At 38.7% G+C, this 24,698-nt stretch overlaps 3 protein-coding genes across 4 annotated transcripts in view; all 3 read left to right on the top strand.

The window, feature by feature from the left end:
• The window catches only part of LOC117294648 (protein Skeletor, isoforms B/C-like), a 35,682-nt gene extending 25,158 nt beyond the window's left edge, over positions 1 to 10,524 (top strand). For both annotated transcript variants that reach the window (XM_033777152.1, XM_033777153.1), the window contains 6 exons: positions 566 to 676; positions 2,876 to 3,049; positions 3,852 to 4,045; positions 5,558 to 5,585; positions 6,409 to 6,581; positions 8,054 to 10,524. In XM_033777152.1, the coding sequence (XP_033633043.1) occupies positions 566 to 676; positions 2,876 to 3,049; positions 3,852 to 4,045; positions 5,558 to 5,585; positions 6,409 to 6,581; positions 8,054 to 8,164 (791 nt within the window). In that variant the 3' untranslated portion in view covers positions 8,165 to 10,524. The remainder of the gene's footprint in view (positions 1 to 565; positions 677 to 2,875; positions 3,050 to 3,851; positions 4,046 to 5,557; positions 5,586 to 6,408; positions 6,582 to 8,053) is intronic.
• A 2,322-nt stretch (positions 10,525 to 12,846) lies between these two features.
• On the top strand, positions 12,847 to 14,829 carry LOC117294692. The gene is made up of 2 exons (XM_033777201.1): positions 12,847 to 12,877; positions 13,441 to 14,829. The coding sequence occupies exon 2, from the start codon at positions 13,516 to 13,518 to the stop codon at positions 14,827 to 14,829; it is 1,314 nt and encodes a 437-aa protein (XP_033633092.1). The 5' UTR covers positions 12,847 to 12,877; positions 13,441 to 13,515.
• Positions 14,830 to 18,075: 3,246 nt separating this feature from the next.
• LOC117294468 (LIM domain-binding protein 2-like) overlaps positions 18,076 to 24,698 on the top strand; it is a 43,103-nt gene continuing 36,480 nt past the window's right edge. The window contains exon 1 of the mRNA XM_033776888.1: positions 18,076 to 18,229. The gene's annotated coding sequence lies outside the window, so the exon portion shown is untranslated. The remainder of the gene's footprint in view (positions 18,230 to 24,698) is intronic.

Here is a 24,698-nt window from a genome sequence, read left to right as displayed (position 1 = left end):
CCTGGAATTTGTTCATTAAAATATACTAGAATCTAGCGCATTTTGATGAGTGTCTGTAGTCAATCCTTTCTACGCGCCCATGCATGTCTTCTGTCTTAAAGAATGGTTTTGATTGTGTTTAAAAAAAAAAGGTTTGTGCCATAAAACATGGGCGTGATCAACATGTAAATATCTTAAAACTACGCACACGCACTTGAACTCTTATGCATAACCAATTTCATGAGCCAATCAGCGTTGTTTCTCAGTACATCCTTTCCAGGGGTTAGTGACGAGAGGTATTGATACGGCGCGCCGCCCATGTTATTGAGGCTGAGTTGATGCCTCTTTTGATATTACACTCTATGTACATTTCTGAACACAGAATGGATCAACCGCAGGACTAATTTAAATATCCAGTATATTTCAAACTTCCCTGGTTGATTAGCAAGCAAAGCATTCCGTGGAAAAATGGCAGAGGGAGATTGTACCGTACTGGGAACGAGGTTAAATCAGTCGGCTTTCAGAGTGAGTTTTCTTTTTTTTTCATTGTTTCCGACGTCTGATAATATTTGTGCTCCTTTTTCAGGTGATAGCATTGATCAGGTGATACCCACTGATCGTGAAGTTTTCATCTCCTGGGCGTTGGGACCTATCAACGCTGATGGACGAACCGCTAAACATGTCTCCGTCCCAAGAGGTAGATTTCATACTGTACAAATAGAGAGGGTCATTGTAACTTTACGTGGGCGAGTTACTTATTGGCCTCAAGTAGTTTCTTTTAGATTGAGGAACTGGCACCATGTAGGGAGTCTGGGTCGATTTCACAAAGATAGTCCCAACTTTTAGGACTAGTCTTAGTAGGAGTTATTAAAAGCTTAAGGCTGTAATCCTAAAAAACTTGTCCTCAGTGGACACTATCGGTAATTACTCAAAATAATTATTAGCATAAAACCTTACTTGGTAACGAGTAATGGAGAGCTGTTGATAGTATAACACGTTGTGAGCAACAGCTCCCTCTGAAGTAACGTAGTTTTTGAGAAAGAAGTCTTTTTTTTACTAAAATATTTCAATTTGAGAACTCATAATAAGATTTTGAGGATCTCAAAATCAAGCATCTGAAAGCACATAACTTGTGCAACATTAGGGTTTTTTTCTTAGTTATTTTATGCATGTTGAAATACACCAAGATGAGAAGACTAGTCTTTGACAATTACCAATAGTGTCCAGTGTCTTTAACTTTTTGTGAAATCCACCCAAAGCCACTTTAACAAGGTCGATCTTCACAATCTTCACAATATAGGCTATGATCCCTGTTGTCAGCCCAGGCACTCATTCCTTGGACTGAAACCGGGTTTGGTTTAATAAAAAGCTTAGTTGCAATCCCTTACAGGAACCAAATCACGTTACTCTAGTTAAGCCTCGATGGCAACTCCTGTTGAAAACCTAGGCACTTATTACTTGGACTGAATCAGGGTTTCCCTAAGCAATTCTGCATGATAGAATCTTAATAATAATAATAATAATATTTGTTTTTTATAAAGCGCTTTATACACCATGTCTCAAAGCGCTTCCAACATTATTACCCTGATCACTGGACCATTTCGTTCCTTAAACCATCTCAGCTCCCTGGGGAGTATACAGCCTGTGTCGCTGAATATGTAGCGCACTAAGCTAAACCAACCACAAGAACCATCTCTGCCCTCACAGGTACCCATTTACCCCTGCGTGGCGAGAAGCAATTATAGTAAAATGTCTTGCTCAAAGTAAAATGTCATGACCTTGTAAACCCTTATAAGTGCTACATAATTGGGTCTCAGAATCCATCACTGCAATAACCTATCTTTCTGAAAGTTTGTATATATTCAGCGCCTTGAGTACCTTGTTTGGTAGATACGTGCGCTATATAAGACTTTGATATTATTATTATTATTATTATGACCGGTATTTGAACCCACACACTCTGCTGAACAGAAAAACCAGAGCTTGAGTTTGGTGCTCTTATCCGCTCGGCCACGAGTGGGAGCCAAAGCATCTTACTTTATAGTCCTTTGGAATGGAATTAAGCCACGGTGGCAACTCCTGTTGGAAGCCTAGGCACTTATTTCTATAGGACTGGATCATGATTTCATGAAACCATACACAAATAAATCAAAACAGCCATCTGGTATATACTTGTTCAAACAGTAAAAAGTTTAAAAAGATTCAAAATACAATTCCAGTGGTTAAAGCCATTGGACACTTTCGATAAACAGTGTTGTCCAAAGACCCACACTTCGTGTATCAGATTTTATATATAAAATAACAACCCTGTGAAAATTTAGGCTCAATCGGTCATCGGAGTCGGGAGAAAATAACAGGAAAACCCACTCTTGTTTCCGCACGTTTTGACGTGTCATGACATGTGTTTAAAATAAAGCCGTAATTCTCGGTATCGAGAATTGATAATTGTTTTAATGTTTTCTCAAAAAGTAAAGCATTTCATGGAATAATATTTCAAGAGAAGTCTTTCACCATTACCTTCTGTAAACCCTGTAAGTTATTTGTAAATCTGTGATTTTTTTTTCTTTCTGTTCCGAAAGTGTCCAATGGCTTTAAGTAGAAAACTAAACTATTCCAAAACAAAACAAAGAAAAATACTGCAACAGTTTAGCAAAATATTAACAGCTCCTTGAAAAGTAATAATAAGCATTTATAGAGGGCTCTTACACATGGTACCACAACGCTGTACAAGAAACTATACAAATAAGCAAAAAAATAGTGCCGCTGAATGGGAAAACAGTCAAAGCAATCAATTATTGAATAGCAAAGTTTTGAGAAGTTTCTTGAGAAATACAAGTGACTCCGCGGAACAGAAAGAAAGTGATTATTTACTTCTCAATTTGTGCCTTCCATGTAGATGATCCTCGGATTAACTTTGGTGTCTCAACCCGTTCAACGTGTCCCCCGTTGCCAGTTGGTGATGATGGGCCCCCACTGCCGGCATGGAAGGCCTTGAAGACCAAAGATGAGACATCTTTTGTCGTTGAGATTGGTCAGTCTGGGGGAAAGCGTGGCTACACAGGAATCACAGGTGAGTTTCAAAATAACAAACTTAAAGACACTGGACATTATTAGTAACTACACAGAATAATGGATTAGCACCTTGCTACATTACTGATCTTCTACAGCAACGTATCATTAGACCAGGCCTTAGATCATCATCATCATCACCACTTATACTCTATGTTCCTTACCAGACGAGCTGAGGGGCACACCTGATCTGTGTATATTCAAACACAACCTCAAAACTCATCTGTTCAATTTGTCTGCTGGCTATAGCTTCCGGCGCCTTTGAATGGTACCTTTCAGATACTGTTCGCCTTATTAATTTTATGTTATTATTATTAATAATCTTTAGCATTAAAACTTACTTGGTAACGAGCAACATTGTGAGAAACGGCTCCCTCGGAAGTACCAAAGTTAGGTTTTGAGAAAGAGGTGTTTTCTCACTCACATAACAAAAGGCATCAGATGAAGCCTTTGTATTATGCATCAGAAATCACACTAAGTAATTTTTTCTTCAATTATTCTCTTGCAACTTCGGTGACCTGTAGTTAAAGTTTGCATTCCTCTTAAAAAGCCAGCCGTCGATTTCACCAAACTCTTCCTAACTTAGGATTAATCTTAGGACTTAAGACTGGGTCAGTTCCGTATACAAATACGTAGGACGCATTGAACCCATCCTAAGTTAGGACCCTAAGTTAGGACGGGTTACTCGTCCTAACTCGAGTTAGGATTATTCCTAGCGTTTCGTGAAATCGGCTGCAGGAAAACACCACTAGGACAACCCGACCACCTCATACTGATCTATCGGCAATATTATTCCTCCTAAGGTGTTGTCGGATGGGGTATCGCATGGTACGTCAACGGCCTTCTGATCCCTGAGATCACTGTGGAGAGGGGTGTCACCTACACCTTCACAGTCTATGGCGGAGACAACCCAGAGAAAAGCGCAGAATATCACCCCTTCTACATCACCACCGACGAGGAAGGAGGTCACGCTCAACTGTCGGATGCTGAGAAAGCGGTAAGTTTGAGGCTGAAAGCCAGAGCAATTGTACATATGGAACAAATTTTATCTTAAATGCAGAGAGTTATTTGCCAACTCTCTTGGTTTCTGCAGAAAGCATAATTTTCATCTTCATTAGCATCAACGTTTTTACAAGTCAACTGTGAAGGGGGAATAAAACAATGATCTATAAACAACTAGATGTATTTGCCAATGTAGTACACTTAATAATGACTATCATGTTTTATTTTGATGCTATTTTTTTTCCCTACAAGCTCAAGCTTAAAAGGTTTCCTGCTACCACATATTATAAAGGCAGTGGACACTATTGGTAATTACTCAAAATAATTGTTAGCATATTGGATGCAAAGCCGTTGGTCCAATGTGTTGTGTAATGCATGTAAAAAAAAACAGTGCGCTTATCGAAAAGAGAAGAGGTTCGCCCCGATGTTCCTGGCTGTGGCTGCTAAATGCGTCGTAGCACCTTGTAAACCCTCATAAAGTGCTACTTAATTGGGTCTCATAATTCATTACTTCAATAACATATCTTTCTTAAAGTTTGTATACACTCAGCACCTTGAGTACCTTGTTTGGTAGATACGTGCGCTATATAAGACTTCGATGATATTATTGTTATAAAACCTTACTTGGTAAAAATAATGGGGAGAGGTTGATGGTATAAAACGTTGTGAGAAACGGCTCCCTTTGTAGTAAAGTAGTGTTTGAGAAAGAAGTAATTTTCCATGAATTTGATTTTGAGACCTCAAGTTTTGAATTTGAGGCCTCAAAATCAAGCATGAAAGCACACAACTTCGTGTGACAAGGGTGTTTTTTTTATTTATTATTATCTCACAACTGGAAGCGTCATGGCCTAGCGGTAAAGAGCACCGAACTCAAACTCTGGTGTTTCTGATCGGCAAAGTGTTGGCTCGAATCTCCAGCCATTAAACTTGTGTCCTTAAGCAAGACACTTAACCATTGCTTCGTCCTTCGCATGGGAGGTAAAGCCGTTGGTTCCATGTGTTGTGTAAACGCATGTAAAAGAACCCAGTGCTCTTATTGTGGAGAAGTGGTTCGCCTCGGTGTTCCTGGCTGGATTGGCAGCATTTTGCGCCACAGCACCTTGTAAACCATAACATGGTTGCTAAGGATGAAGTCTTATATCTCAAACTTCGTCCCACTCCTTGCAGTAATAATACCTGGTGCTTTGAATCCTTTGGCAAAAGGCGCGTTGTAAATATGGTTATTATTTAACGTCGACGATTGATTGAGTTAAAAGTTTCACAGGTTAGTTATTTTAAACAGTTTCCAATAGTGTCCAGTGTCTTTAAGCCTGCTGTGTGGTCCAGTGGCTAAACGGTTAACCAAACCCTTAATATCTTCCTGATTGCACACAGAAAACACTGGGTATACAGTGCTATAGGTCAACCCCTTTGTTTTCTTGTCCCCAACGCATTTGTTTTGCAGTCCCTACATTGCCAAACAAGACTGAACTTACACCTTTTTCCCCTCTCTTCTTTAACATTTTAGAAACGGACAATATTTGCCGGGCCAACAGGTAATTTTTTATTTGTTCTTCTACTTCCCCTTTTTTTGTTAATGGGAGATCACCTAGCCTAGGATTTATGCAGAAACAGAGTGACCCAGTTCCACTAGGAGACTGCACTAGCTTCCTAACTTTTTACAAAGCACTTATGGTTAAAGGAACAGGTTGCCTTGGATCGGTCGAGTTGGTCTTTGAAAAGCGTTTGTTACCGTTTGTTATAAAATGCTTATGATTAGAAAGATATTTTAAAAGTAGAATATAATGATCCACATCGACTGACACGGTCGGCCATTTATGGGAGTCAAATGGCCGACCGTGTTAGTTTGCAAAGTAAAAGGAAAACCACTCAATTTCGAGACAAATTTGTGTGGATCATTGTATTCTACTTTTAAATCATCTTTCTAACCATATGCATTTTATAGTAAACGGTTACAAATGCTTTTCAAAGGCCAACTTGACCGATCCAAGGAAACGTGTTCCTTTAAGTGTGATGACCGGGATTCGAGCCCATACTCTGCTGCTGACAACACCCAGAGCATGTGTCCGGTGAACTAGATAGCTCGGCCATTTTGCGACAATGCTCTCATTTGCATCCAAGTATTTGTATACCCGTGGAAACATTAGAAAAAATTACATATTTTTAGAAGAAAAAAGAAAAGAAAAATTAAATGTAATGTGGACCTGCAAGTTTGCACATGACGAGTTAAACTGAAAAGAAAATGTATTTCCTCTCAAGAAATGATGGTGGCAATTTTTCGAGGGATTGATATTCGGAAATGTCAAATCTTTCTCATCATTATTTATTATCCTGAAATTGTTTAAACAAATGTTTCAGCGGGACCTTTATGCAGTTGGGAAGTTGCCCAGACCGGCTCCAACCCTGATGACTTTACTAACTTTGCTGATTATAAAGCAACGCTTGAGCGCAATTGCATAGGAAGTGGCTCTGATGGAATGGAGATGACATGGACACCAGACGAGAATACACCGGACCTTGTGTACTATCAGGCAAGTCTGTGGTAGATGGGATGGGACTGAGGGAGGAGATGGGAGGGGATAGTCGAGGGGTGGGGTAGCGAAAGTCGGAAGAAAAAAAGTTGGTTTGCAAACAAAATGTTTTGTTCAGTGTCAAAATGTTGAGCCATGGTAAGACAATAAAGTGCGACAAACCATCTTGAGATTTAAGGCTTTAAAATATAGACCGTGGTATTGTAATCTGTTTATAATAAAAGATTGCCAGTCAGTTTCCCTTGTGGTTTATTATTTGATATCTGATATAAAAAGTCGCATCCCCTTAAGGTGATCCCCTGTTTGCCGCTTCCCAGGTTGTATCGTTACCTGGGTGTGATCCCTGGCTACACACGGCAGTTTGTGGTTGAATGGCTTCTGACAGGCAGCCCCCGAACAAAGATATTGACAAAATTGGGAGACCACCAACATAGGGCAAGATAGGTAGTTGGTAGAGCGCCGGCACGTTAAACCGGAGGTCGTTGGTTCAAATCCCGCTCTAGTAAATTTTTCTTTGTTCAACCCAAAATCAATAAAAGATTGTCTAAGAACTTCTCAAGTTGGCCGGCCATAGCGCATAGACCGGCTTATATAGTTACTTGAGCGTTTTTTTTTTTTGGGGGGGGGGGAACGCTATTTAACCCTTATCAGTCGAGCTTAGCAAAATCTGTATCAGAAAAAATAACACGAATGCGGACATACAGGTTTTCCTGTTGCAGATTTGTTTGCCTTTCTTGTTCTTGATAGTTTAACCCCTTTGGCCGTCTAAAGACCAGAAATGTATCCCACAATCCTTTGCTTCAATACACACTACAGTCACAGACACGTTACGCTGAGTTTTATGACAATTTTTATCAATGTTTTGGCTGGAAAATCTTGTTTTTGACAGTCTAAAGATTGTCAGAGGGAGGAAGAGGTGCGTCAACAGCACACAGGTTTGAGCTGTTTTTATGGGAATTTTTGCCGTTTAGACAGAGAAAATTGTCAAAAGAAAATGCTACGTTGTTGACTGTTGTATGTGTTTTTTATTGTCTAAGAAACAATTCCTTGTTTTTTCAGTCGTTCTAGTATCTAAATTTCATACTTTTCCCCTGTAACTGTAAATCGTTATGACAGCTGTCAAAAAAGACAAATTTGACATCGTAACGTCTTCTTTCCAACGGTGTAATACAAAGTGTTTCTGTCAACAATTGAATTTCTTTTGTAATAAATGTTTCCCAATGTACGAATAAACGTGTTTATTTATGTTCAGGCGCTAAGGCAAATACAGTTGTTACAATCAAGAAGGTCTTTAAGACCACTTGGTGCAATCCACCCCTGGATTGTACATGCATGTTTTCTTATTGACTTGGGGGTTCCGGTGCTCTACCAATTGAGCTATCTAGCACTAAGTTGGCGGTCCCCCTATTTTGTCAATATATATTTTTTTTTTCATTCTTATTGATAAAAATCTCTCCTTCTCCATAATACAGTGCTACACTCATCGTTTCTTGGGATGGAAAATTAACGTCAACTCAGCAGCTGGACTCAAGATATCTTTGCTCCTCCTCCTGGCCATGTTTGCTGTTATCAAACTCCTCTAGACGTCTGTGCGGACGGGGACAACCAAAACCAAGGAAGAGGACCAATCAAAGAGTAAACCAAAATTGTGCCTCTGATCAACACTGAAATTCTATAATAGATGTTAAATTTGCATCAGGGATAAGTTAATTACAGCCACAGGCCTGTTATGATCATGACGACACAGCGTCTTGTCTGATTGTGTAGCAAGGATTTTATTTTCACTGTATTTTCAAGTTCTGCTGTATATTTCACTGGCTAACAAAGAATGTGGGGGTTGGAATAATTGTGCAGAGTTGTGATTTGAAAGCTTGTATTTGATGTAAGTTATGTCATTTCATTTGAATTTTTTTAGCATGAAATCTCAGCAGTTGTTTCCAGATGAGTTTCTTTCGTTTCATTAATTTGGTTAGTGGAGGCTAGGTTTGAGTGTTGTGTTTTAGGAATTTCAAATAACCCTATATTGTTATAGTTTACTTTCACAAATATTTTTGTTTATAACAGAGTTATGTCGGTGGCAACTCGGTGTTGACACAGGCTCGTTTTTTCACTGGAAGAATATCTTTTTTATTTGAATGATTTTATTGCATTTATTGCACAAGAAATGGCTACATCTGCCAAGGGGTAGCGTAAGCAAGATAACCTTGGGTTGAGGTGAGTTTGCTGTCTTCCCCCTCCCCCCTTCTCATCACTCCATGAAAGTGTATATGTATGAAACAGACCTGGAATTTGTTTTTGTTGTTTAATGTTTTTTTGTTGTTAAAAGCACATTTTTGAATAATAAAGAAATACAGAATAGTTTTTTTCTTCTTTTTAACTTCAAAGAACTAGATCATTTCAATGGATTTGTTGTCTTTTCTAAACTAACTATAATAATATAATACTATTTATTCGAGCAAAACATTCACAAGTACATGTAAACACCTTAAACATACTTTTAAAACTTAAGTTAAACAACAGTGGGATCCCCAGGAAAGCATAAAAGTTAAATATATAACTGTCGCCTTTAAGCGTATGTACCTTCTGAAACCATACTATTATGTCATTGTGTCTTTCAAGTACATATAATTGAGTATGAATAATTGAATTTGCCTGATGTTAGTTGCAGAAGCTGGCATAACACTGCAAAACCAGGGTGTGAAAATCGACACCATTTGTGTTGTCTCATCGATACCGAAGAGAAACTATTACCATTAGCTTTTTTTCAAAAACAAATTCATGGTATTTTGACACCATTATGGTGTAAATTTGTTATTCTTTTTTCGGTATTTATTCAACACATGGTGTCAATTTTAACACCAAGTTTTTGCAGTGTGTAAGCATTGTGTAGGTTTTAACGATAATTTTATGTAAACAAAGCAGCGTATACTTTACTTTCATTCAATTTTTAATTAAAGCGATTTTTGCGTCTGCACTTGAACCCGTTAATTAATTTCACTTGCAGGCATGCACATTTATATAGCATTATAGCAATTTAATGTAAAAGATTGAACGTTTCACTTGGGCGAGTGTGTTTCACTTTCACTCTTTTGAAAGTGAAAGTCAATCTTCACTTTTTTTGAGTGAAATTGGAATGAACTTCACTCTAAATCGATTTGAAAGTACCCGTCTTTCACTCTAAAAAGCGTTGTCGGACTTGACGCCCACTTGGCTCTTCACTCTCAAAAAAGAGTTGTCCCCATTTGGCTCTTCGCAGGAGTTGTATGGCGGGTAAAATGAGGGTTTTTCACTCTTCTTTTTACATCGGGAGAGTAAACGCAAATGTAGATTTCTGCAAAAGAAGAGCTGCTGCGAACTAGAGTGTTGTTTGAGTATAGATTGTGAAATTGAATATATTTTTTAGTCAAAATGATGCAAAAGAAAAATGTATTGCTTAGAGGAAATGAATTGTCCAATTTTGAGGAGCCTTTGATTTCGCGCGAAACGGAATGAGCAGCTTGTAAGTTGTCTGCTTATTTGACAAAATGACCGCATAACCTTCATACAGAATACATCAGGGAATTCCTAATTGCTTTCAATTTTGTATTTTTTTAAACGAAATAATGATACCGTACTTTTATGACTATTTTTAGCGTGGTATATTTTTGTTGTGTAGAAGTATATAACATATACATTTTTAAATCAGATGTCATTCTCTGTATAATAATGTTGTTGCTCTTTCCAAACGTATCAGTGGAAAGAATAATATTTTTTTAAAGGGTGAAATATTTGTATAAAGTGGTAACGTAAGCCTCGTCTCAAATATCGAAAACTAATTGGAACAGGTATACTTTGTGCGATTTAAATATTTGTAGAAATTGATTATTTGGCACTTGTGCGGAATTTTATTTGGTCATAGAAATTTAGTAACAGAAATAAACAATAGGTAAACAAATAATTGTCATGTAGTGTTTAAGGTCATGTGTATTTTTTCCCCCGAAATCGTCCAAAATGGCCCGATTGACACTTTAGTCGCCTTTCATTTGTCGAGTAAAGGTACGTCACTAGTAGGACATACCACATGGTAAACCTACGTCAATCGGTGGATAGTCGGTCGGTTTGTACTCGGGTTGATTTTGTAGATAACGTTCCGTTTTATGGCCCGTTGGATATCGATACAAACGAAAAATACACAAGAACGTTTCAATGACCCAATTTTCACCGCCAGAAGTAGAAGTTTTTTCTCTTGACGATTTTTGACAGATTATGGGTTTTTTTTTATACAAAGTACGTTTTGTCTTTGCCATGAACAATGCACAACGCGTGTAAATTGTTATGAATTTGCCTGATAAGTGATTCTTGATACTTTGAAAATTTCTAAAGGTGTTCAAAATTTGGGCCCCATTGGTCATCGAAGTTGCTAGAGAATAATGAAAGAACAACACCTCTGTTGCATTGCACCCTTGTGTACTTTCAGATACATAGTATAAGGCTTCAGCTGAATTCATTTATTTTTTGAGCGAGAAAAATGACCTCTTTCTCCAAAACTACGTCACTTCAGAGGGAACCGTTTCCCACAACGTTTTATACTACCGCGAGTAAGTTTTTATGCTCACAATCGATTTGAGTATACCGAAAGTGCCCAATGCCTTTAATGTACAAAACAACAAATTAATATTTTCTGAAAAAAAAAAAACGACTTGCCCTATTTTTAAAGATCAAAAAACGATTCGATGAAACGAAAGAAACCTGTCACGTTACACAATGGCTGTCGGCAAAATATATGTTAAATGTCTGAAACCATAATACATAAAATGCTACGGCGAAACCTTGAATATCATTGCTTCTCGATAATTCTATGCAAAAAATTGACAAAATTAATTTGTTTTACATATTTCGAGGTAACCATGATTAAATACGGTATTCAATCGTGGTTGTCTTGAAATATATAAAAACTTAGACATTCGAGCTTATTTTCCAGAAGCTTATAAGTAAGATACTAGGGAAACAAACAATTTTGTCAGGGGTGCAATATGTTTTCTCCTTGTGTTTCGGCACTCCCCCGCCCCCTCCACACAACCCAAAGAAAACCAAAACCCGACCCAAAACACACAATCAATAAACAAACAACCTAAAAACCAAACAAAACAAAATCAAAACAACATTACAATAAATTAGAAGATTTATGCTGAAAACAAAGCACAAGAAATTAATTAACTAAAGTAAATACATCAAAAATAATAATGGCACCCCCCCCCCCAAAAAAAAAACCCACCATGAAATCAAATCAAAATAAGCGACTTATACATACCAACCGCATTTATCTAAACCTAACCCTTTTGTTCTCTCATTTTATTGTAAAATTGCTTAATCCTTTTCTTTCTTTTTTTTTTTTTTGGGGGGGGGGGGGGTGGCTCAACCACTGCGTCAATTACATGTCATGACAACGAAAATAATTGATTCCCGAACCGTCCTTGCAAATGCATTGCTTAAAGGCAGGGTCGGCATACCGTTCGTAATTACTCAAAAAAAATGTATGACATTAACAGCTTATTATTTTGTAGGGATCACTAGGTGTTGATTATCATAAAACATTTTTAGAAACAACACTCTTGGAGATAGGCCTAATGTAGTTTTAGACAAAGAGGAAATTTTTCACAAAAAAAATGTTGATCTGAGAAAGGCTTCATGCATGAAGATAAGGAGTAGAATTTCCGTGTTTTTTTGGGGGGTATGGCGAATAAGAAAGAAAAACCGAAAAAAAAAATATTATTTAAACAACATAAACAAAAACAAATACTACCGCCCCCCCCCCCCATTTTTTATATATATTTTTTTTAACTTGTAAATTTTCGAAAGCGTGATATCTTGCCGTTTGAACAGGTTTTACAGAAGGCCAAGTTGTCACCCTTTTGGTTTACTCGACTCAATGCCGAAGTTTCCTCAGCTAGAAAAAAATGTATGCACTGAAACAACGAAAACAAGTATGCGCAAAATAACAGAGTAAATAAATTGTTTCCTTTCAAATAAACAAAAGTATTTTTTTTACGAAGCGTTTCAAAGCACCATCTCTTTAAAGATAAAACTGTTGTTATAAGATGGGGGCGAACTGCTGAGACGTCCCGTGTGGCCGTGAGACAAAACAGCAACGTCACCGTTACGTATCACTATGTATGTATGTAAGCCTCAAAGGGATGCGGCTGGCTGGCAGCCGCACAGTGTTCTACACACACTGAATTTGATATTCAACTATTCATGTGATTTTCACCTGCAGTGATGCGTTTTCTTCCATCTTTGGAGGGTCTGAAAAACACCAGGTAAGACATTTTCAGCAGAATGGTTGACGAAGGGGGAAAAGTTAGAAGGTGACATAACATTTTCATCTGTAAGTTAGAATTGCATTTCCCCTCGTCATTGTATTATTCAGATCACTGACGTTGAAGTGAAATTTTTTTTAACTGATGTTCACACAATAATTTTACTAATGTCTCTTTCTCTGTTGGACCGACGGGTCGGAATCATGTTGTGATTTGACCGTTCTTGTGAATCCCTCATTAAGTTGGGGGAGATCAGTTTGGAAACATCCAATGTCTTTGACAACTACTGTATTATGCTGAGCTTTTTATTTTTGTAAAAAACAATTTTTTTGTTTTGAATAACATTTCCCTATTTAAAACGAAGGCTCCGGCCAGGCCACAGTTCTATATGTTAACTTATTGTTGTTTACATGCAATGTGTTGCTGGTTCGATTTTCCTTTGTCATTTTGATCATAGTCTTACACTGTTTTGTAAACTGTCTTGTAAAGTATGCCCAATAATATTTATACTAAAATAAGGCTAAAAATGATATCAATCTTGTTCTTTTTTACTCTTGTTTTAGACATCATCAACATCGTCATCGGATCATCTACAGTTCGAGCTTATAAAATCTTTGAAAAACAAAACCATTAAAAGTATGGTTGTAGCCACATGGTTCCCGCCATTCTTAGACGGGCTGATATTCGCAATCGGCGTTCCAGGAAACTATCTCGTCATCAAGGTGTTCTCCAAACGTCATCCCCATCTCCACGTGCACGCCTTGATCATCGGGCTAGCGCTGGCCGACCTCATGGTCTGTGTATGCCGAATGGTCATCATGTATATCTTTATTGTTGTCGACCCACACGTCCAAAACGACGCCGCCATAATGCGCTGCCGGATCTCAGATGCGTCTCTTCATTTCTCTATCTACATGTCCTTGTTTCTTCTGACCTTGATAGCCACGGACCGGTACACTGCCTGCCGTGTACCCAGGGGGTTCAGACGGCGGAGTGTCAACCAATGGAAGACGAAGTTTGTTATAGTTCTTTCTACTACGAGTGCATTGATACTAGCGTGTGCCTTCACTCTACCGGCGGAGTACAAACTCCTTGAAGAAGATGGTGACCAACACCACTGCATCATCGTATCGCCGCGATGGCTAACAAACGTGAGACTGTTTTCGCTTCTCGCGGCGACTGCTGTAGCTTTTCTGGTTACCTTTTGGCTGTACCTAGCCTTGTTTCGAGCCGTTAGACGCAGGACCCGCGTCAGCGTGGATGGTCACAGCAGACCTTCTCTGAGTCTCATCAGTGCTGCCACTCAAGTTTCTCTCATGTTGCCGCATAATTTTCCCGCATCTGATCTAAGAGCACACCCCTCGCTGGCCGCCACGGCACCGCCCGGCATTGAAATGAATGAAGTGGCCACAACGTCATTCCAACGAACCGAGAACAGCCTACCATCATCAGTCTCATCAAATGACGCATCGCGTCTAAATCTAACATCAAAGGCCCCTGGTCGGCAGCAGGAAAATCGCCACAACAACAAACCCCGGGTGAAATTCGACGATCTGCAAACGAGGGTACGATGCCGTGATGAGTACCGGCTGTCTGAATTACTTAAGTACCCTCGGCGGCCGCGGCCAACTACCAACCAATTCAACTCCGGCATCATCCGAATGGCATTTGCCAAATCGTTACTGTTCTTCGCGACGTGGTTACCAGTCCTGCTTCTCCAAACAAAGCACGATTTTTTCCGCGCTGGTCTTTCGCAAGACGAAGATACTTGGCCAAGTGTTGCTCTTAACCTAGTCCTGATTAATTCGGCTGTGACTGTACTAATATTCTTACTTGTTAGTCGTCGATTTAGAGAAGTTTTTAAGGAGTCATTTCACAGCATCAGATGTTTCTGGGAACCACGTTTCGAGAGGGCATTCCACCCGTCGTACTTGAACCGTTATTCAAAATGAATTGACGTTTCGCTTCTCGTCTACCCTGGGCTCAATGAGTGGAGCATCAGCTGGTAACAAGTTGCTGTAAAAGCACGTTTTTTTGCGCAGAGCAATTTTTAAGGGGCCAAGATCCTGTGTAGCAGCTTTAGCCACTACACTTGGTACATGGGGGGGGGGGGGGGGGGGCTGCTGTTCAGGTTGGGGGGACTTTATGATTCTCGGAGACACCGGGGAGGTGGCAGATGCCCAAGCCCCCCGTGGCTATACCGCTGGCCATGTTTTAAGTCATTGCACACTTATGTGTGCGTATTTCATGCACAACTAAAGTTTAATATCCTGTCTCCAAAGCACATCTTGTTTTTGTGTAAGTTTGTAAAAACTCAAATTCCCATCAATCAAGCATTTTGTTATTATAGAAACTTCCTCAATTCTGAGGTAGTGATTGTTGAGGAAAATTGTGTAGCACTCACAAACCAACTAATAAAGGCAGTGGACACTATTGGTAATTACTCAAAATATTTATTAGCATAAAACCTTTCTTGGTGACGAGTAATGGGGAGAGATTGATGGTATAAAACATTGTGAGAAAAGGCTCCCTCTGAAGTGCCATAGTTTTCGAGAAAGAAGTAATTTTCCACGAATTTGATTTCGAGACTCAGGTTTAGAACTTGAGGTCTCGAAATCAACCATCTAAACGCACACAACTTCGTGTGACAAGGGTGTTTTTTCTTTCATTATTATCTCGCAAGTTCGATGACTGATTGAGCTCAAATGTTCACAGGTTTGTTATTTTATGGATATGTTGAGATACACCAACTGTGAAGGCTAGTCTTTGACAATTACCAATAGTGTCCACTGCCTTTAAATATGGACATTGCACGGTTGCAAGTTCACAATTTCACTAAGATTTAGGACTGGTCCTAGTAGATATTAAAAACTTAAGGCTAGTCCCAAGTTAGAAAAAGTATTCAAGATAAGGCCACATAAAAAAAAATGTTGATCGTCCCCGCCCGACCGTTCAAACCCTCCCGACCCCATTTTGTTTCTTCTTTTTCTTTTCTCCCGTGTCTGCATGGATATTTCTTTATACTTTTACTGCCCAGGTTTTTCAGCTGATATTTTTTTTCAAAATGTACAGGTTTGAAAAGATGTTTAAAGAAGGTTTTTATTCATGTTGGCGAAGCAAGACCAATTCTTTAAATTACTTGGGCTACACTGTGCTTAGTTATTTGAAAAAGTTTACACTGTAAACTTACAGAAAATGTCATCTATGAGTTAAATTTGTTTGGCAAAACTATTGAAAACATCAAAAACACACAAACCCTCTGTTTTATAGTGATTGTGATGATTTCTTTATTCTTGATTTCAATCATATTTGGCATGTCAACAAAACTTAAAAACAAAACAAAAAACACACAAAACTTCCCTCCCCATCCGCAAAAAAAGGACGATCAACAATAGTCTAACTCTTTGCGATGTCCACCCGAACACAAAAAGAAGGATACTTTGCCCGACAACAAGCTGCCAACTTTACACTGTGTGACGTCATTGCAGACTGTTTACTTCCCCACTTCCTAATCCACAGTGAGAATGTGATTCGGTACTTAAAAATTGAAAGTAAAACAGAAAGTAGTATTAAATATCCAACTATACGGATTCAATCCAAGTTATCTGATAGTTATGGAAAAAGTGCAGTGAAATTTTTTGTAGGGCGCCCCCGTTCAGTCAGTATTAAAATTGACTTTATGTAGGGCGCCCCCTATTAAAATTGGTAGCCCTCAAAGTTGTGGTGAAAATACACCAGGGCATTTGAAGATAAGGTAGACTTGTCTACGTTTGCTAAACGATTGATATTAATTTTAGTCTCACCAATTGACATTGTGAACATTGTTAGGAAGTATGGTTTCGGATGATAGTATGATAGGTCCGATTTCGCTGAAATTCGGTATAGGCCTAAAGAATGGTTGACGACGCTGCTTCAAAACTAAAGACGCCTAGGCTAGGCCTTAACACATTTCCCATTGTACATGTTTATTATTGGCTTAATTTGTTTACTTATTTGAAAATTTCATCGCACTAATACCGCTGAATTGCGACATTTACAATCGTTAAAAAAAAACAAATTATGTTTATGCCATAATATTATGGATTGCACACACTTGTGACATGCAGAGCCTTTAGCTTTCTAGGCCAATTGGACGTGAGATAATTAGCTCACGTCGTCGAGATCCTGAAAATAATTCATTTTAATTTTTAATTAACAACCACTTACCGTTAATTGGCTTGCAGGTTTTATTTTCGTGCTATCTTAAATGAAAGCCTTCAACCGGTTTCCGTGACTAAAATCTAAAAATATTGACTTTCAAAACATTGTTCTTTTTGTAATTGTAACAAACTCACTTGGTGTATGCCGACATAATTATTTTTAATGCATAACAAAACAAACTATGTGAGAAAATAAAGAGAAAAACAATATCCTTGTTGCATTCATTCTTATAGTTTATACTTTCCCATGAATCCACTTTCCCATTGGCACAAATATACTGTCACCAATGAGCGCTGTTTGTTTGCTAGGTGACTCTCTGCTCAATACATTTTATTTACTTTAAAGCCATTACTTTATTACTTGCTGTTACTTGAGTGGAAAAGTAAAAAATAAATAAATAAATCAACAATCTATCGTACTTTCCAGACGCTCAAGTTCGAAAGTATTCTTCATGTCTAAAGCCTTATCTCATGACTTTTCGAAAGGGTGAACAATTAACCATTTCTAACACTAAATTACGTCAAAGGGGGTCATTTCTAACAATGTATTATAGTCACTTCAACAGCTCTCCAATGCTCTTTACTAGAAAATAAAATTTGTATTGTCATTAATACTTTGGAGACCAAAAATATAGAGACCGCGCCTGCATTCTGTAAAAATCTAAATTCGGGTCGAATTGGCAAAGCCTATTGGATTTTTGTGTGTATATTTTTTTTTATGGAAATATTTCGAACTTTAGAAAGCCCAAGTAATTCGAGCCGAATTAAAAAAAAAATTAAAGACAACAGTCGACCAATAAATTTAGCTGAATAAAATTAATTCTAACATGACAGGATTGAACATCACCCGCAGCTAGTTAGTATGCAAAAACAAAACACGGCGGAACAATACACAGTCCCAAAGTGAAAAACAGGTAAAGCGTCTTAACTGGTCCTTTGCGCACACGCTAAGTCAGTTAAAACGACGTTCGCTTACCAGCTGGCTCTCGGTGAAATAAAACCGCTGCACAAGAAATTAGGATTCAATATGGCCGCTGCGTGTTGATCGGACAAAAAGACGAGCTGGGTTCTTCAAGTAACCAGCCTGCACAGACTGTACCTCTGAGAAATGGTCGAAGGTTCTGTCGGAAAGTTGAAAGACTCACAACTCTAGGTAGGTAGACGGTTAAGTGGAAACACTGCTCTACTTTTTGGCACTTGGTCGGCAAAAACTAGCCGCTAAAGTTCAAGAGGTTAGCGACTAAAGCCCCTGCCCAGTTTCCGGACGTGTTAGAGTAGTGGGTCCTTTTCTCGAATTTCTCTGTACGTGTTTACTGTTTATTGTTGTATCAATGTTTCGCGTGTTGTGTTGAATCTCTGTCCTTACTCTATGCTTGAATGTATGGTGTTACAATCATTATATGCAGCTGTGTTGTATAATTTATATTTGTACACAGGCCTAACTCAACTGTCACTTCAATTTGTCGCTAAAATTATCCGATTCTCAATCCTCGTACCCACGTATGGTGGGTCGGAATTTCTTATTAAAAAAAAATTTTTTTTAAATAATAATAAGTCTTCTTCCGTGAAAGTACAGTCCACCATCTGGTGTATTGCGTACTGTGGTAGTTGTGTGCATGCGAGGGTGTAGACATATACAGTGCAGGTGGGTGAACAGTGAACGTGCGGCTAAAAACAGCTCAGGCTGACCTAGCGGAGCTGGACTGACTGTACACCCTGCTTAAAGCTAGCAAGAGTTGTACAGTTGATCAGGTCTACCGGGAGATTGTTCCATATCCTAATGCTATTGGGAAAAAATGACTGTGTGTAGACCCCTGTCCTGGTGAATGGTATCATGTATTTGTAAGAATGACCCCTCAGAGAAACGGTGCATGGTGCCAGAAATGTGTGTGGGACGTCAACCAGGTTATTCACAATCTTATACATCATAACTGCCTTAGCCTGTGCACGCCGTTCTTGAAGTGTGGTCCACTGAAGTTGGCTGATCATGGCAGTTACACTACTTGTTGTTCGGTAGTCTCCAAGCACAAAGCGTGCATAGCGTCGCTGCACCATTTCTAACTTGTGGGTGTAGCTAGCTGTCTGGGGGTCCCATATGATGCTGGAGTACTCTACAATAGGGCGCACTAAGGTCTTGTAGCACAGCTCCTTTGTTTTCCTGGGACACTGGTTTATGTTGCGCTGCAGAAAAGCCCTTATGGAATTTGCTTTGTTGGTGATGCTGTTGATGTGATTATTCCAGCTTAGGGTTTTGTGAATGTTCACCCCAAGATATTTTGCAGAGTCGACTTCTTCCAGAGTGTGGTTGTGAATTGTGTATGTTTGCTTGATGAACTTCCTTTTGTTGGTGACATGGATAACCTGGCACTTCTTTGGGTGGAACTCCATTTTCCAGTCACTCTCCCATTGCTGAAGTTGGTCTAGGTCCTGCTGCAATATAGATGCATCTTCCTCTGTCTTGATGTTACGATACAGGATACAGTCATCTGCAAATAATCTGGCTGTTGTGCCTTGTGAGACACAGTCAGGAAGGTCATTTATAAACAGCAGGAACAGCAATGGTCCAAGAACACTTCCTTGTGGCACTCCAGATAGGACTGGTGCAGGGATTGAAGTAGCTCCATCTAAGATGACTTGTTGAGTGCGGTTTTCTAGGAAATTGCTGACCCACTGACTTATGTTGCCATCAATTCCATAGTAATTGAGCTTGTGTAGCAACCTTTGATGCGGCACCTTGTCAAAGGCTTTTGAAAAATCTAATAGGATGACATCTATTTGGCCTTTGGCATCAATGGAACTAGCAAGGTCTTGGATGGTCAACAGTAGTTGTGTTTCACATGAGCGCCGTTTCCTAAATCCAAACTGAGCATTGGTGAGAATGTGGTTTCTGTCGCAGTGGTTCAGGATCTGGCTGCATAGCACATGCTCCAGCATCTTACAGGTTATGGAAGTCAGTGACACAGGTCTGTAGTTCTCTGGCTTATTCCTCTCTCCCTTTTTGAAGATGGGGGTGACGTTGGCTTCCTTCCATTCCTCCGGTAAGACACCTTGATTGATAGAAGCTTGGAAGAATAAAGCAAGCACTGGAGCAAATTCCTTTGACAACTCCCTCAATACCCTGGATGGTATACCATCTGGACCAGCTGCTTTGTGGATGTTAAGACCATCAAGTAACTTTTTAACTCCTTCGGATGACACAGTAAAAGAACCCATGGAGGGAAATGGACTTGGGCCTTTGTTTTTGATGGTTGCCTTGTCCTCGTCCTTGTTGAAAACTGAGGAGAACTGTTCATTCAGTATATTTGCTTTTGTCAAACTGTCCGAGTACGTAACTCCATTTCTTGCCTTTAGTGGAGAGACACCAGAATTGTCACATTTTTTGCTTTTGATGAAACCCCAGAATCGTTTTGGGTTAGTTGTCGACTCAGGGCTGATGATGTTGTTGAGGTACTCACTGTACGCATGTTTACAGGCAGACCTTGTAGCCTTCTTTAAGTGTTGGTAGCGCTGGAAATCCTTTAGCTTTTTGGTCTTCCTGGCTTTGGTAAAACTCCGCTTTTTACGTCGGGTTAAACTTCGCAGTGAGGTTGTGATCCAGGGTTGATTGAACCTTGTTGATGACATTTCAAGTCAAAGTGTCACTTGTCATTTTGGTTTGATCTTGAAAGCAAGTAAACAAAAGTCAAAACATGGTGAAGACTGTCCTGTACTACTGTACTGCTGGCATGCATAGCCATAGCTAGACAGAGGGTTTTCTTAATTTTTCAGGATTTAACTTTTGGCATAATTTATAAATTTAAGCTATTTATGCTTTTTGGGGGACTTTCTGGTTTGTGTTTATTTTTGTTTGTGCACATGGTTTATTATTGAATTCTTGATACAGAAATGGTTTTGTTGGAATCTGGAATATGACTTCTTTTGGTACCTGTCCCCTTGCATAGCGGGATAGCTGCTCACATTATAACCTATCCCCCCTTTTTTTTTGGCCAAGTCATATTTCTGTGGCCTTTTCATTTGGCCACATGCGAAGCAAAATGTACTTGTATTATTACAAAGTCAGGGTCATTATACATTGATTCCATTGCCCTAGACTTTCTGGTTCTGTAATTAATCGCATCTTGTTCTTGGCCCAAACAAAAGTTATTGTTAAAAAAGAAGGAAAAGTTTCCGTATGGCGCCACCACTTTTTCATTCGAAATGAAATAATATAGTATCTAATTTACCTGATTGATATATCCCTTTTTGTAAAAATGAGTGAAAAAGTGGTGGCGCCATACGGAAAGTTATCCAAAAAGAAATTCCTCTAAATATTTGAACCCTTTTTAAAATATTTTTATTTATAAGACATAGCAGGCAAAGTAGTCCCTTTATGAATGGATACCAGATTTATCAGGGCTCAAAATTTACACTGAACTGCAGGCCCTAGGTAAGCCAGTGTTTTCAGCATCGGGCCATTAAACTTGGGAACAAACAAGTCTGGCTGTCTGGTAAATAAATCAGATTCACAATTTTATATTAATTACACAAGCCTCTCTGTGTAATATCTGTTATAAAGGAAAAATTATTGCAGACCTACTGTAAAGTTTCACTCATAAGACAATGAGATAAATCTTCCCTTAGTAGGCAAACAAAAAATGTGGTATGTTGTTGGCGTAACCCGACCTACCTTAAAAATATGGCCACCCCTGGATATTTTTATTTTTCAGGGGAAGAAATTTAATAATAATAAAAATAAATGTCATGAAGAGTTCGATATATGAGGTTGTACACTATGTCATAGGCACTACAGGATTTGTTGCATACATGTAGCTTCCTGACCATCTGAAACCATTCGGCTACAGTAATGCAAACAGGTACAGGATATGTGCAGCTCAAAACCATCCAAATGGTTTTGCGTGTGGTAGTACAGCTTATCATCAATGCTGCTCAAATGGTACTGCCATGTGTGTACAAAACCAATGGTTTTGTAAACATTTGTGAATTTTGAATGGTGTATCAGTAGGAGGGTTAAGGAACATTGCAGAATTGTTATTTTTTTTGCTAACAAAACAGTTGCTGGCAGTGTAAGCACTTAATGTAATCCACCATACAAACTGATAAACCAGTAAAAGTTTGAGATCGATCAACCATCTGGGTCACAAGAAAATAATAAAAAACAGATTTTGCATTGAGAGATTGATTTTTTTAAAAATAAAACGCTAACTGAGCGATAAACTCCAAACGGTAAATTAATTTATTTATCTATTATCAAATATTACATTTCAGACAGAAATATTTGAAGGGATGTTTTCTATTATCATCTTCATTAGACCGTGTAAGTTTTATTGAAATCTGTGATCTTGGACATGTTTTTTTTCTTCTTACCAATTCTGTAATGTTCCTTAAACAAAAGAAAGACAACAAAGGAACATGTACTCTTAGTGGATTTTTAGATCTCACTGTGACACCAATGTGTGTTGCGTACTGTTGACATAATGCAGTAGCCTGCCTACTCACACTAGAAAACAGCCTTACGGACTAAATACGTACCGGTAGGTGTGACTGATTGCATGCTAATTTTTGCTAGACATTTTGTCATTTTGTGAAGCAATACTTTCTGTTACAGCGCCTCTTTTATGAAACTGTGTGGCCCCTGGTAACCATTGTTATAGATTAACCTTGAACATTTCTTTTTAGATGGAGGTGATGTATTGTCCATGTGGCAAGTCTTTGTATTCTGTACCGCATTTCCCACTTACGTTTGGTCTCTTTCTTTTCAATACTGCTTGCAAGCTCCCCAGGGCCTGCTGTACTTAAACAAAATTGATTTTATTATCAGAAAATAGCTTTACATGTATGTTTATACAATTGTAAAGTATCATGCTTTTTTATGACACACATTTTTGCTAAATTTGTAAAACTACAAGTTTGTATATTTTTCTTCCATTGAGCTTTGAACACTTTTGACCTGTCTGGAATATTTATGAATAAGGGAATAAAAGGGGAGCGACAAGTTCTTTATCAGTCGCTTTAAAACAGGCAGGGTCTTGCCGTGTGACCCTTTATCACTTGGCAACGACCCTGCAAGGTTTTAAAATGCCATTAAAGAACGAGTCACTACTCTTTTATTCCCATTCATAAATGCCTTTTTGGTTAAAAGGCGTGATAAAGTTAGAAACTGTGTTAAACTTATCCGTTTCCGACATGCTTGAGCTCTGTACGTCCGTGTGTCGCATTGTTATGACTGAGATGCCTATTTTCGTCAGTTTCCGGATTCGTTCGTGCGCGTTGTAGTCTTGGTGCAAGATGTTCTCGTTTTCCTTTCACACACAACGCGGCCAACTCACCGACATCGCCACGCATCGCCCGTGACGAGAAACATCTTGCACCAAGACTAGCGCCCAGTATTCGACTACAACAGGTTATTAACAGAGCTACAGCTGGTCATTATATGAACCGTTTAAACACCCCCACGTGATGCGCTTTCCACCAATAGGAATAGCGCAACTGTCTGAGGTATTTATGAATAAGAAATAAAAGAGATGGGACGGGGTCTTCAATGGTCCTCTTACACCGAGAGAGTCGTAGCTGTGCGATAGAGGACCAAGCCAAAACCAAGGTCCCTGGGACACATGCACAGCCACGACCCTGCCACAATCGAGTCACCACTCTTTTGTTCAATATTACTACAATGTATGTAAAGTAAGGCCTGCAATTGCTGCTGTGAAGTGTCAGACTGTGTTGACGATTGAGTACAAATATATTAAATAAAATAAATTACCATTACTATATTTCTCTAGAACCTGTTCTAAGAAGTTCTACATGTATGAAATTTCATTCCCCCCCCAAAAAAAAGTATACATTATGCAGATAATTAAGTTTATGTTTACTACTTTTTTTAAGCCCTCTAATCATCTCATACATGTAATGTAAGCTCGTCACATTGTTAAGATTAAAATATGAACAGCAACACAAATTATGCATTTTCAGTTAATTTATCTGAAAAGTTTTCTGTCCAATTTTTAATACATTAATTACAAAATGGGAAGGATTCTGAAGGACTGGGGCCCGATATGCTACAATGTACATGTAGCTGTGCATGGGGAGAAACTTACACCAAAACTGTTTGTTTTGCCGTCCTGTCTTTGAACGTGATCCTTTCAGCTACTATCTTCATGAATCACAATTTCCTTTCATTGTATTATTTTTTTATCAGAGCGGAAATAGCTTTGTTTTTTTCCTTGTTCTATAAAGGAAGTAACTATTCGGAAGTTCTTCAAGTTCCTTTCATTCTTCGTTTTTAGAACACTAAATACAGTATACACGTGTAAACAGGCCTGGAAATAATCCACGGCACCCTCATCAATTGCTGTGGTGCCCTTTGCACAGTTCCAATACAAATTAAAATTGTCCTCATAGTCGTAGAAGTTCCCCTTATCGGAGGAAAATTGCCGTGCCTCTTCAAGAACGAAACTCAATGCCTGCATAAACAATGAACATTTATTGTCTAAGTATCTGATGTATCAAAATGTTGATTGTTTGAAAAAGTTTTGGTCCAGTAAAACTTACAAGCTAAAAAAAGTCCTGCAATCTAGTGGATTTTTGCCCCAATTTCGAGCTCTCAGGATGTAGTAACATGTAAA

Source organism: Asterias rubens, chromosome 9 (assembly GCF_902459465.1).
Source record: "Asterias rubens chromosome 9, eAstRub1.3, whole genome shotgun sequence".
In the NCBI taxonomy this organism is placed as follows: domain Eukaryota; kingdom Metazoa; phylum Echinodermata; class Asteroidea; order Forcipulatida; family Asteriidae; genus Asterias; species Asterias rubens.
The sequence above is the reverse complement of the archived record's forward strand: the minus strand, read 5'-3'. Positions and strand labels throughout refer to the sequence as shown.

Bases quoted from the DNA above. Each gene is read 5' to 3' on its own strand.
- LOC117294692 (XM_033777201.1), top strand. From the start codon at position 13,516: ATGGTTGTAGCCACATGGTTCCCGCCATTCTTAGACGGGCTGATATTC.